Source organism: Plecotus auritus (assembly GCF_963455305.1).
Source record: "Plecotus auritus genome assembly, chromosome: 6".
NCBI classification, from domain to species: domain Eukaryota; kingdom Metazoa; phylum Chordata; class Mammalia; order Chiroptera; family Vespertilionidae; genus Plecotus; species Plecotus auritus.
Genome location: NC_137773.1, coordinates 21942473 through 21955406, shown reverse-complemented (window position 1 = coordinate 21955406; position 12934 = coordinate 21942473). Strand labels below are relative to the sequence as shown.

The 12934-nt window shown below is 53.5% G+C and overlaps 1 protein-coding gene across 7 annotated transcripts in view; it reads left to right on the top strand.

Moving 5' to 3' along the window:
- The first annotated feature begins 409 nt into the window (after window positions 1–409).
- Window positions 410–12934, top strand: part of TCOF1 (treacle ribosome biogenesis factor 1) — a 32721-nt gene continuing 20196 nt past the window's right edge. For 5 of the 7 annotated variants that reach the window (XR_013960936.1, XM_080675093.1, XM_080675096.1 and 2 more), the window contains exons 1-13: window positions 447–636; window positions 3546–3601; window positions 6665–6804; window positions 7360–7433; window positions 7933–8005; window positions 8516–8589; window positions 9156–9365; window positions 9581–9790; window positions 10259–10468; window positions 10936–11157; window positions 11330–11533; window positions 11682–11909; window positions 11998–12174. Coding sequence is in view for 6 of the 7 variants with exons in the window: in XM_080675093.1 (XP_080531219.1) it covers window positions 529–636; window positions 3546–3601; window positions 6665–6804; window positions 7360–7433; window positions 7933–8005; window positions 8516–8589; window positions 9156–9365; window positions 9581–9790; window positions 10259–10468; window positions 10936–11157; window positions 11330–11533; window positions 11682–11909; window positions 11998–12174 (1986 nt within the window). In the remaining variant the exon portion in view is untranslated. Of the gene's footprint in view, window positions 637–3545; window positions 3602–6664; window positions 6805–7359; window positions 7434–7932; window positions 8006–8515; window positions 8590–9155; window positions 9366–9580; window positions 9791–10258; window positions 10469–10935; window positions 11158–11329; window positions 11534–11681; window positions 11910–11997; window positions 12175–12934 lie in introns of all 7 variants that reach the window. The other 2 variants (XM_080675091.1, XM_080675092.1) reach the window with 1 other exon arrangement.

The window sequence follows — 12934 nt, the reverse complement described above, 5'->3', positions numbered from 1 at the left end:
AAGGCCCACCATGTAGATCTCTCCTGAGCCTCTCAGGTTTAATATTGGCCCCCTTTTCATCCACAGGTTTCTAGTTCACGGGTCTGAAAAAGTGCGATGTGAATAACTGAGTTTGTAACTGGAAATTCAAGTCTAGAAAACATTCAGATTGGGATGTTCAGAGATGAATAAATCCAATCGCATCACTCAGGGAGCCAAGGTGGAAGACGAACTTCTTCAAGGGTCAAGACTGAAAGATGTAAGAGAAAGTCATACTTACCCTGCCTCGCCCAGGGGGCGGGTTCAAGTATAATCACGCCCCCTCCCAGCCAATGGGAGGTCTTATATCCTTCCGATCCTCCACCCCTTCTCCCTGCTGGGACCAGGCGGGCCACTCCGGGAGATAAGACTACAATTCCCGGCGTGCAGCGCGGCCCAGGCTAACAAGGAGCCGGAAGTGGGGCGCGGGAGGTCTAAGGGCACGAGGGAAGTGGCGGGCGGGGATTGAGGGGGGCGTGCAGGTGAGCCAACCGGTGGCAGGTCGCGGGCATGGCCGAGGCCAGGAAGCGGCGGGAGCTGCTTCCCCTGATCTACCAGCATCTGTTGCAGGCAGGCTTTGTGCGCGCGGCGCGGGAAGTGAAGGAGCAGAGCTGCCAGGTAAGCGACTGCGGACCGTGTGTGAGGGCCGCGTGTGAGATCTGGAGAGCGGCTCCCCACGCCCCTTCCCCTGGAGGGCGCCCACAGCCAGGCCCCTCGGTGCTCAAGGACGCGACCAGGGGTACGAAGGATCCGCCGCCTCTGGCCTCCCTGCGGTTCCCAGTCCCTCTGGGCCTCAGTTTCCCGATCGCATGCAGTGGGCGGGCCCGGACGTGTGATCCACACTCAGGGCTCTGTAATTCCCGCGTCCCGTACTTCCACCCTCTCTTCCTTCCTGGTAGCGGCGTTTTAAAGTTTCCTACGTGCCGGGCCACGTGGCTCGGTCCGGCCCCCTAGGGTGGAGAAGGTAGCTGCAAGTTTGAGGGGTGGATTGCCACCAGCCCGGAAAGAGAGCGTCCAGAAAAGGGGCCTGTGACCCCTTATCTGAACTGGAGCTCGGGCCCTTAACACTCCTTCTGTACTGAGTCAAACAGCTTTGGGATTTCAACTTCTGGTGTAGTAGTCATTTCTTCATTCATTCAGCAACTGTTAATCTGGCGCTCTGGGTGCTGATGACAAAATGATGAGCACGGCCCCAGTCTTCCTAGAGCTTAAAATCTAATGTGGTAGGGAAGCCCTGGCTGGTTTGGCTCAGTGGATAGAGCGTCGGCCTGCGGACTGAAGGGTCCCAAGTTCGATTCTGGACAAGGGCACATGCCTAGGTTTGGGGCTCAATCCCCAGTGTGGGGCACGCAGGAGGCAGCAGATCAGTGATTCTCATCATTGATGTTTCTGTCTCTCCCTCTCCCTTCCTCTCTGAAATCAATAAGAATATATTTTTTAAAAATGTAGTAGGGAAGGTAGATATAAATCATAAAAGTGTACACTCTACACTACGTTAAGTGCCAAGAATGAGAGGCATCGAGTGCTAATCAGGGATGGCAGGTTGCCCTTGTCAGAGGTATGCAGGACTGTTTACCTGAGGAAGTGGTGTTGATCTGAGATCTGATAGAAGGGAGGTGTATATTCCAGGCAGAGGTGCAAATGCCCTGTGGTGGGATGGAACTTGTTGCTGACTGTTGGCCTTGGGAAAGTCCACTGTGGCTGAAATGTGGAGTACCCGGGTGAAAGAGGTCTTTTTGGGGTGGGAGGGGGTGTGGTGGTGCTGGTTGGAGCCCTGTTGTAGGCAGTTTGGCCTTAATATGAAAAGCAACAGTAAGCCCCTGGAGGGTTTTAAGCTGATAAAGTGATTAATCAATATCCTTTTGGCTCCAGTGGATGCTTGCTCTCAGGATCTCCTGGAGAGACTAAAGGGTGATGGGTCCTAAGACATTATCTATGCTTTTTCCAACCCTCTCTAGACTTCAGTTGCTCTTCTTACTCCATTTATATCACTTAAGGAGGGCAAAAGACAGTACCTGTCTTCATTGGGGCATTTGCCTAAGTCAGTGGTTGGCAAATTGCAGCTCGCAAGCCGCAGTTTGCCGACCACTGGCCTAAGTAAAGGTAGGCTCTTGCTCATAGAGGGTACATTCTAGCAGGGACAGACAGGTGACAAATATTTTAAAAGTTAACGATATAATGTGTCTGGTGATGGTATGTGCTAGCTATAAACATAAGACAGGAAAGGGGGATAGGAATGCCCAGTTATAACTAGGGTGGTCAGGAGGCCCCACTGAGAGGTGACATTTGGCCAGAGGCCTGAAGGAAGGGAGGGAGGGAGCTGTGGAGTTAGCAGGAGAGAGCATTCCAGACAAAAAGAATAGCAAGTCTTGATGGGTGCAGGGTGGCCTGACACATTGAGGGGCAGTGAGGAGGACAGTGTGCCGAGGGAGGAGTAGCGTGAGACTGACCCTTGATGTCTCAGTGTTACTGGCTCACTGTGCTGGGCACTGACTATCAGGGGTGGGCAAACTTTTTGACTGGAGGGCCACAATGGGTTCTTAAACTGGACCGGAGGGCCAGAACAAAAGCATGGATGGAGTGTTTGTGTGAATTAATATAAATTCAAAGTAAAGGAGCGGAGGGGAGAGCAAGAGAACCCTCCGCTCTTTCGGCTCCGCGGGCCAGATAGAACAGCCAAACGGGCCAGATCCGGCCCGTGGGCCGTAGTTTGCCCACGGCTGGACTAGATGATCCCATTCAGACCTGACAGCTAGGTGGGTACTGCTGTCATCCCATGTCATAAGAAGGATCCTGAAGTGTGAAGAGGTGAAGAGATGAGCCCAGCTATGTAATTTAACAGGAGTTCTGCATGACTCCAGATGTACCCTCTTGGTCACTCTGCCCAGAGCCCTGACGCCCTCTGCCGTCACCGCACATTGCTCACTCAGCCTCCCTGGGCACTTGGCATCCCAGGTTCCTGATACTTGCAGAGACAGTGGGCCCTCTGGCCTTGGCTCCAAAGGCCTGGATTTCACCTGGTTCTCTCTGCTTCTGTCAAGGGACTGGCACCATTTGGTTCCAGTACTTTCCCAGTGGATAAGTGGGCTGTAGTCATGCCACCTGGATTCCTCGGTGTCTGGGCTGTGGTTCCTACTGCCCTGGGGAGCTTGACCAGCCTGGCCTTTAAAAGCCTTTTAAAAGGTCAGGGGTGGGAAAAGCCCTGTCTTGTGGCCTCTACGCATGGAACGTGCCAGGGAGGCTGGGGACTGGATAAATGCTAGCCTGGAGCATTCCAGCCCAGTCTCTCAAAGGCACCTCTCACCAACATGTTGTCTTAAAAGGTTTTAACTGGAAATACTTGCCCTGCTTGTCTCTACAAGGTTTTGGGTGGTAATGGCAGGGCAAGCAGACATATTTCCCAGAGCAGAAAGACCCCTTCTCAACCACCTGTCTGTGCGAGTCGTGAGATTGTGGAGAATGTGAGCCAAGGAGGACCCTTGCTGTGCTGGGGGGTTAATTGCTGCTCTCTCTTTTCTTCTCTGCAGAAAAGTTTCCCAGCTCAGCCTGTAACCCTTCTGGACATCTATACGCACTGGCAACAGTAAGTCTGACGGTGTTGAAAGTGTGGAGTAGGGACACCTCAAGCTATCAGCTTGGAATAAGCTAGGATACTAATCTGGCCTAAGATCTGTCCCCAAAGCCCACTGTAGACACCATTATCGCCCCCAGGAAGGCAGGTCACACGGATGGGTGTCTGGTAGTAGAAGAGGAAATTGAGCGCTATAATCAATATTGAATAATAATGACAGAAGCTTCTCAGTAATGTTATTCATTCAATCAGCAAACATTTATTGAGCACTTATTAAATGCCAAGCCCTGTTCAAAGCATGGATGTGTTATGAGATGAGACAGACATGCCTCCTTCTTTCCTGGAGTTGACTTTCGAGTCAGGGAGGTAGGCATACATCAAAGAATGAAACGAATGAATGTGAAATTACAATGCTTATAAGGATTACGAAAAAGAGGTACCCGGTGCCAAAACCACATAAACCTCATGTGGGGTTCTAGGGGAAGTTTCCCTGCAGTGACCTTTGATTTGAAAGCTGCAGGGAGTGGAGGAGTGACCTAGGCAATAGGTATGGAGAAGCAGGTGGAGTGTACCTAGCAGAAGGAATTGCTGATGCTGAGGCCTGTAGCCGTGAGCACAGTGCAGATAAGGCCAGGCAGTCGGCAGGGCTCACCCCATGCAAGGCCTGATCATCCATAGTGAGAAGTTGTGTCTTTATCCCAAGAGCAGTGGAGCCATGGAAGGGTGAAGCAGTGATGAGATCGCTCTGTAGCTTGGACATCATCATCCAGGCAAGAGCTGATGGGGCTTGAGACAGGAATAGTAGAAGGTAGGAAGTAGGTTCCAGGAATATTCAGGGATGAACCCAGGATCTGTGGATGGGTTGGGGAGGCAATCCAGTCCAATCCCAGGTATCTGGCTTGTGCATGGATTTGCAAGGGAGCCTGATTTGGAGGGGGAAATTTCAAGGACACGTTGAGTGTGAAATGCCTGTGAAGCATGTAAAAACTTAAGTACTTTTCAAGGACTGAAAAATAATCCAAGGGTGCATAAACAGAAAAATGGTTTGAGAATGAAGGAGGGGACAGTTGTATTCTCTCCATGCCCTGGCCTGACCACAGCAGACCAGGTGAGTGAAGGACCTGGAGCCATGTCCCATAGAGAATACTGAATTGCCCAGGATGGAAAAGAGATGGCAAAGGGGCAGATGAGGGGACCATTGTTTGCACATCTGTAAGGACAAAGACAGTGGCATGTTCTCTGGGGCCCTGGATGACTGAGGTGGGATCCCTATGTGCCTGCTTTAGGAAGAAGTTTCAGCTTCTGAACACAAGTGCCTGGTCATCAGAGCTATCCAAAAATTAGATAGGCTACAGTGGGAGTGGTGAGCTCCCTGTTATCAGAGGTATGTAAGCAAAGGCAGGAACGGCATGGGTGGGGTCCCAGCTTCCAAGGTCTTTAAAAGCCCAGCCAGGCCTTAATTTTTTACTCTTCTCTGCTGCTAAAGCAAGCACAGGGCACACCCCGCACTTCCTCTCCCTCACCCTCTCCAACTTGCCCGGGTGTCTTGGGTATCAGTCACAGCACTTCCTTCCCCAGAGACCCGCTCCAGTGAGCTGTACCACAAGCCCTTTCCTGCCCCTGGCCCCTGTGGGTGAGGGGTACTGAGTGAGACAGAACCTCATACCCACCAGAGGAAGCCGAGCCTAGTGCTTCCTGGCAAATTCAAACCCAGCAACTAGCTGTATGACCATGGACAAACGGTTTCCCTGAGCCTATGTCGTCTTCTGTAAAATGATGATAACAATAGTAAGTAAAGTGCTAAAACCTGGCCATTGGAGGCATCTTCTCCCCCCACCCCCATGCCCCCAGTTTATATAGCACCTACTATGAGCCAGGACTGTTCCTGATATAACTGGGAACTAACTAGAGAACAACCCCTTACCTTGTAAAACACTGTTAGGAAGAGAGAGGCAGAACAATGGATACATGTAAAAAATGAAACCTGTTTTTAACAGGATAGTCTCAACAAGGAGACCTGAGCAGGGAACCAGGGACCTGAGCAGCACACCCCAAACTGTGGAGAGCAATGTCTCATAGCTGGAGAGCGTGGGCATAGACAGTGACTCCCTCGGGGTGGGAGGATGGAGTCGAAGAGATGATCCTTGAAAGTTCCAAGGACTCAGCCATCTGAGTGCTTATCCTGCCAATGCCCCAGCCTCAGACTTGCTCTTTGACTCTGGGCAGATCACTTAGTCATTCATTTTTTGAGACGTGTGCTCTGTGTGAAGGGTACCTTAGTGAGCTGGAAAAGGTCCCTCCCCCTCCCCGGATCTTACTGTGTAGTGGGGGTGTCAGGCAGGAAGTAAGTAAAATAACAGGAGAAAGTGCTCTGAAGAAAATGAAACAGGATGACAGGCTGAGAATATCTTGGGGGAGGAGGGTGATCGGGGAGGGCCTCTCTGAGGAGGCTGTGTTGGAGCTGAAGCCTGAAGACAAGGAGGACCTGGGCAGAGTCTTCTAGGAAGAGGGCACTGCAGGTGCCGAAAGTTCTGGAGGAGGGAGGAGCCTGGGTGGCCTGCAGATGCTAGCACCTGTCACTCAACGCCGGTTAGCTACTGTTAGTATGTTATTGACCATTCCGGATTATCTTGAAGACCACTAGACAGTTATAAAAAGCACTTTATGACAGCGGTGGGGAACATCTGGCCCGCAGGCCGTATAAAGCCCGAGAAATCATTTGGTCTGGCCCTGCCAAGGCATTAGGGCTAAGTTAATTAAATGTTTGACCAAATATAGTAGGCTAATTTTTATGCCTTTTTTTTTTTTAAGCGGGCTAATTTTTAAGTTGATAATTGTGTATGGTCCGAGAATGAAGTTATAAATATCCCAATGGCCCTTGGCAGAAAAATGGTTCCCCACCCCTGCTTCATGAAATGACTGAAAACACAGAATTTCATCTACACTATGTCTTCATCAAAACTCTATGCATATTTCCTTTGGAGGTGGGGCAGGATGTGGGAAGGTCTTTCTTTCCAAACCTCCTGGAGTTGTCCCTGTCACCAGTTGGTGTAGCCAGTCACCCTTGTCCTGCAGAACCTCGGAGGTTGGCCAGAAGCGGAAGGCCGAGGAAGATGCAGCGCTGCAGGCCAAGAAGGCCCGGGTGTCAGACCCCATTAGCACCTCGGAGAGCTCAGAAGAGGAGGAGGAGGCGGCAGCTGAAACTGCCAAAGCTGGTAAAGGCCCTGCATGCTGGGCACTGCTGGGGGCTCCCATGATTGGTGCTTGTGGGGGCTTAGCCCAGGGCCCGGCACCTTTTAGGTACAAGCTGTTGGGTATTGAATTGTTCCAGGGGGACCGCCTCCAGCTTCTTCAGTGAGCTGTGGGAAGACCAGGAGCTTTTAGGGGGTATTTCAGAAAGGCCTACCTGTCTGTTTCAGTATTTATTTGAGCCCTTCCTCTGCACCAAACATTGTGTCCCCAGTGCCTTCTTGGTAGCACGTAGCAGGACTGTGAGCCAGTCCTTTTCCTCTGGGGGCCTCTGTCTCGTCACCAGGGAGTTGGGACTCCATCGAGGATGCAGACATGTAGCTTTCATTTTGCCTCTCTCTGGCTCCTGGTGGACATGGCTAATGTACCACAGACCTCTTTCCCACAAATCTGGGCTCAGCCTCAGATCTGTACACAGCACCAGGCAGCTACACCGATTCCTGCATGAGCGGAAACCTGTTTGCTGCTCCTAGATGAGGAAAGGCTCACCTGGCTCATCCAGCGGTGTTTGTGTTTTGCAGCCCCAAGACTAGCGTCCACCAACTCCTCAGTCGTGGGGGCGGTTTTGCCATCAAGCATGAAAGAAAAAGCCATGGTGAGTGGGACCGTGTCCCAAGCTGTTACCCTTAGAGTTGAAGTGTCCTGTAAGGGACAGTCTCCATGAGAGAAGGGTAGGTTTGTGGGTAATTGCCCATCCTGGATTCGAATCTCAGCCCAGCTTACCAGCTATGGGATCTTGCGAGTCCCTTCACCATTCGGGGCCTCCGTTTCCTTTTCTGTAAAAATAATTATAAAATAATGATAATAACCAAAACAAACTGCACCCAACCACTTAGCAAGTAACAGCTGTGTCCCCAGGAAGGTCACCTGGTTCTCTCCACACCTCCTTGAGGGGAGGCACCATTTTTAGCTCCACTTTAAAGGTGAAGAAACAAACAAAAATAAAATAAAATAAAGGTGAAGAAACAGAGAGGTAGGGAGGTGGTTTGTCCAAACTCACAGGGCTAGGAAGTGGTAGAGCTGGGTTCAGATGTGGTCCATGTCCTTAGTTCACCAGGCCATACCCAAGTGTGTCTGTTACCTGTTCTCTGTAGGCAGAGACCAAGAAAGGCAACAAGACAGTGAACTCCACACCACAACCTGCCCTCGGAACCACGGCCAAGCCTGGTGAGAAGCCCCCTGAGTGGGCGGGAGGCAGGCCTGGGTGCTGCTTCCAGCTCTGGGACATTCTGGAATTCAGAGACATCTCCATGACAACGAGGCCCCACCTCAGACCATTTTCCCCTCCCTTGATGAGGGAGAATCAACCACAGGGATGCATCAGGCTTTGCTGAGGGAGTTGAGTAGCCTGGGTGGTGGAGTATTTTCTGGCTTATTGATCTCAGGGGGGTATAAGGCCCATCTCGGAGACTTAGAGACTAAACTGAGAGGCCTGGGTTTGGGTGTTTGTCCTGCCTGCCTCCGTGTACGCAGGAGGGAGATTTTTCTAAGCTGGCACAAGTGTTAGGGCCTCAGAAACAGCACGAGAGTAGAATGCACCTCATCTGTGGGGCTCAGTAGACATTGGAGCTGAATGAGGCTTGTGCGCTCAGCACCTGGCTCCGATGAGCTGGTGTGGTGGAGTGCGGGTGGGGCTGGGAGGGGTGGTCCTCAGTGCCCTCCCTATGCATCCCGCAGGATTGGCATCAGCAGGCCAGGTCGACAGCTCCAGCGAGGAGACCTCCAGCTCGAGCAATGAGACTGATGTGGAGGTAATTACACCCCATCCTCAGGAGCTGCTCCTGCATACCTTGAACTCTTCCCTCCCAGGAGCTTGACTTCACAGACAAGTGGGACCAGATCAGTTCAGCAAGTGTTTCAGGGTGACTGTGTATGGCGGCGGGGGGGCGGGGGGTGGGGGCGGGTCTAGCGGGCCATGGCGGGGGAGGACCAGGTGCTGCTCATTGCACTCTGGGCCTGAGAAGGGTCTAGGGTTGTGGGGGAGAGGCACCATTTGCCTATGTGACAAAAGAAGACTTCCTGGGAGAGTTGGCACTGGAGCAGGGCTTTGATGCACAGGGCCTCACCAAGGGGGAAGCTGTCATAAGGAACTGGTGTCTGTCTGGGACCCGGAGGAGGAGGCCAGGTGAAATGGGCAGGGGGTGTGAAGGATTCAGGAATGGAGCTGATAGGCCAGGTCAGAGCATCAGTCAAGGCAGGGAGTGAGGAGAGAAGCAGGGGGTCCCGAGAGCCCCACTAAGACCTCTGCTTTATCCTGAAGGTGTCACCAGAGAGTTTTCAGGAAGAAGGGAACAAATTGCCCTTTCTCTTTCACTAGGTGAAGGCCTCGGGGAAAACCCCCCAGGTCAAAGCTGCCTCAGCCCCTGCCAAGGGGTTTCCTAGGAAAGCAGCGGTCCCAGCACCCCCTGGGAAGGCAGGACCTTCAGCTGCCCAGGCCAAGGCAGGGAAGCCAGCGGAGGACTCGGAGAGCAGCAGCGAGGAATCGGACAGTGAGGAGGCGGCGCCAGCTGCCAAGACCTCACTTCAGGTGAGGCCTGGGAAGGAGAGTCCGCAGCCTATACCCCCCCACAAAGGCTTTCTGAAGACTGGGTCTCCCGCTGCCAAAGAGCTCCAGCTATGCTCCGAGCCTGCCCCACCCCTTCTCAGTGTGATGTGTGCAGCGTCATTGCCCTGTGTGGTCTCCCAGGTCTTCTCACATCCACCTCTGGGCTGCCTCCCCTGATTCTGCTTCTCTCGCTCCAGGTGAAGGCCTCGGGGAAAACGCCGCAGGTGAAAGCTGCCTCGGCCCCTGCCAAGGTGTCCCCCAGGAAAGGGTCTGTCCCAGCACCCCCTGGGAAGGCAGGGCCTGCAACTGCCCAGGCCAAGGCAGGGAGGCCAGAGGAGGACTCGGAGAGCAGCAGTGAGGAATCGGACAGTGAGGAGGAGGAGCCAGCTGCCAAGATTGCACTTCAGGTGAGGCCCGGAAAGTAGAACCTGTGCCCGTGCCTGTGCCGAAAAGCCTTCTGAAGACTTGTTCTTCCACTCTGGCCGGTTTGGCTCAGGGGATAGCGTCGGCCTGCAGACTGAAGGGTCCTGGGTTCGATTCCGGTCAAAGGCATGTACCTTGGTTGTAGGCTTAATCCTTGGCCGTAGTCAGGGCTTGTGCAGGAGGCAACCAATCGATGTGTCTCTCTCACATCCATGTTTCTCTTTCTCTCTCTGTCTCTCCCCCTCCCTTCCACTCTTTCTAAAAATCAAAGGAAAATATCTTCGGGTGAGGAGTAACAAAACAAAGACTTATTCTCCCATTCCCAGGCATGCTCCGAGCCTGTCCCACCCCTTCTCACAGTGTGGTGTGTGTGGCGTCATTGCTCTGGTTTCCTGGGTCTCCTCACATCCATCTCTGGGCTGCCTCCCCTGATTCTGCTTCTCTTGCTCCAGGTGAAGGCCTCAGGGAAAACCCCGCAGGTCAAAGCTGCCTCAGCCCCCGCCAAGGCGTCCCCCAGGAAAGGGGCTGTCTCAGCACCCCCTGGGAAGGCAGGGCCTGCAACTGCCCAGGCCAAGGCAGGGAGGCCAGAGGAGGACTCGGAGAGCAGCAGTGAGGAATCGGACAGTGAGGAGGAGGCGCCAGCTGCCAAGATTGCACTTCAGGTGAGGCCCGGAGAGCCTGTGCCCATGCCTGTGCCAAAAGGCCTTCTGAAGACTTGTTCTCCCACTCTGGCCGGTTTGGCTCAGGGGATAGCGTCGGCCTGCAGACTGAAGGGTCCTGGGTTCGATTCCGGTCAAAGGCATGTACCTTGGTTGTAGGCTTAATCCTTGGCCGTAGTCAGGGCTTGTGCAGGAGGCAACCAACTGATGTGTCTCTCTCACATCCATGTTTCTCTTTCTCTCTCTGTCTCTCCCCCTCCCTTCCACTCTTTCTAAAAATCAAAGGAAAATATCTTCGGGTGAGGAGTAACAAAACAAAGACTTATTCTCCCATTCCCAGGCATGCTCCGAGCCTGCCCCACCCCTTCTCACAGTGTGGTGTGTGTGGCGTCATTGCTGTGTCTGGTTTCCTGGGTCTCCTCACATCCACCTCTGGGCTGCCTCCCCTGATTCTGCTTCTCTCGCTCCAGGTGAAGGCCTCGGGGAAAACGCCGCAGGTCAAAGCTGCCTCAGCCCCCGCCAAGGCGTCCCCCAGGAAAGGGGCTGTCTCAGCACCCCCTGGGAAGGCAGGGCCTGCAACTGCCCAGGCCAAGGCAGGGAGGCCAGAGGAGGACTCGGAGAGCAGCAGTGAGGAATCGGACAGTGAGGAGGAGGCGCCAGCAGTGGTACCTGTAACCTCAAACCTGGCTCAGGTGAGGCTGGAGGACACTACATGGCCTGTGCCCTGCCTGCAGAGCCACCCATGGGCTTGTCCTCCCCCTGCACCTAGAGTGCTGGTCCCCCATTTGCCTTCCTCACCTACCTTACCTCACACACATTCCCTCTGTGGGCCCCCTGCCCTAATCTGTCCTTTGTCACTCCCAGGCAAAGCCCTTGGGGAAAAACTCCCAGGGCAGAGCCACCTCAGCCACGGGACCCTCTGGGAAAGGTGCTATCCCAGCACCCCCTGGGAAGGCAGGGTCTGCAGCCACTATGGCTCAGGCCCAGAAGCGGGAGGAGGACTCGGAGAGCAGCAGCGAGGAGTCAGACAGTGAGGAGGAGGCATCTGCGGCCACAACTCCAGCCCAGGTGAGGCCATAGCATAGCCTGACCCTGAGCGGCCCCTACTGGTCAGCTCCACAGGGAGCTATGGGGACTGCATGAGCTTCACCCCAGGGTAGATGGAGGCTTGGAATCCAGGGTCCTTCTCCAGCCTCTAACTTCTGTGTCCCCTCAGGCAAAACCAGCTATGAAAACTCAGACCAAGGCCTCCCCAAGGAAGGGCACTCCCATTACCCCTGCATCTGCCAAGGTCTCCCCAGTGCGAGTGGGCACAGCGACTTCGCCAGCCTGCACATCCTCCCCAGCTGTGGCCAAGGGCACCCAGAGGCCGGGGGAGGATTCTTCAAGCAGCGAGGAATCAGAGAGTGAGGAGGAGGCAGCTCCTGCCACAGCAGGGCCACAGGTAAGGCCAGTGTGCTTGGCTGACTGAGGACCAGCCCCTTGTGGTCCTTTGGGTTCCTGTGACATAGTTCTCTTCCATGTCCTTCTAGGCTAAGTCTATGGGGAAAAACCTCCCAGTGAAAGCTGCCTCAGGACAAGGGACTGCCCTGGGACTCCCTGGGAAGGCAGGGCCCATGTTGGCTCAGGTCAAAGCTAAGACACACGAAGACTCAGAGAGCAGTGAGGAAGAATCAGACAGTGACGAGGCTCCCTCGGCTCCAGCACAGGTGAGGCCTAGGAGAAGACAGCCCATCCCACCCACGTCAGTGTCTGGGACAGGGCTGAGGGTGGGCTTGTCTGGGCTCTGCTGTTGTCCTCAGGTGTGCAGAAGTCTCAGGGGCAGCCTCAGCTCAGCCCCAAGCAAACATGGGGGACTGAGCTGAATGAGCAGTAGGGTGTCTTCTGGCCCTGACCTTTTGTTTAGGGACCTGGGTTCAAGTCCCTAAAAAGTGATATAATCCATCAGGGCCTCTGTTTACTCTCCTGTAAATTGAAAATCAACCCTTACAGGGTTGAGAATTTAACAAGATATCACCTGCCACACCCAATAAGGGGCCTGCACACAGCCAGCTCTCATCTCCCTGAGGGCGGCCAGGCTGTTGTGCAACAGAATCGAGTCATCTCCCAGCCTGGAAGAACTGGGAGAGGTGAAGATAGCTCACTCCCTGCACTCACCCACCCACCGTTTATTATTTTTAATTGTTGCTTTTCTTTTAATAACCACTTAGAAATTAGTCATTTCTTTTTCCCTCTACCAGAGCACACATTTCTATGGATTTTTTTGGTTCCCCTCTCACTATTATTACCTTATGGGACTTTTAAACTACACAAGTGCCCTCCCTAAGTCTTGGCCCAACAGGCTCCCATCCACTTTTTCCAAGCTGCGGACACATTCCAAAACAAGTTTCAATATGCTGATCCCTTAAATCAGTGGTCAGCAAACTCATTAGTCAACAGAGCCAAATATCAACAGTACAACGATTGAAA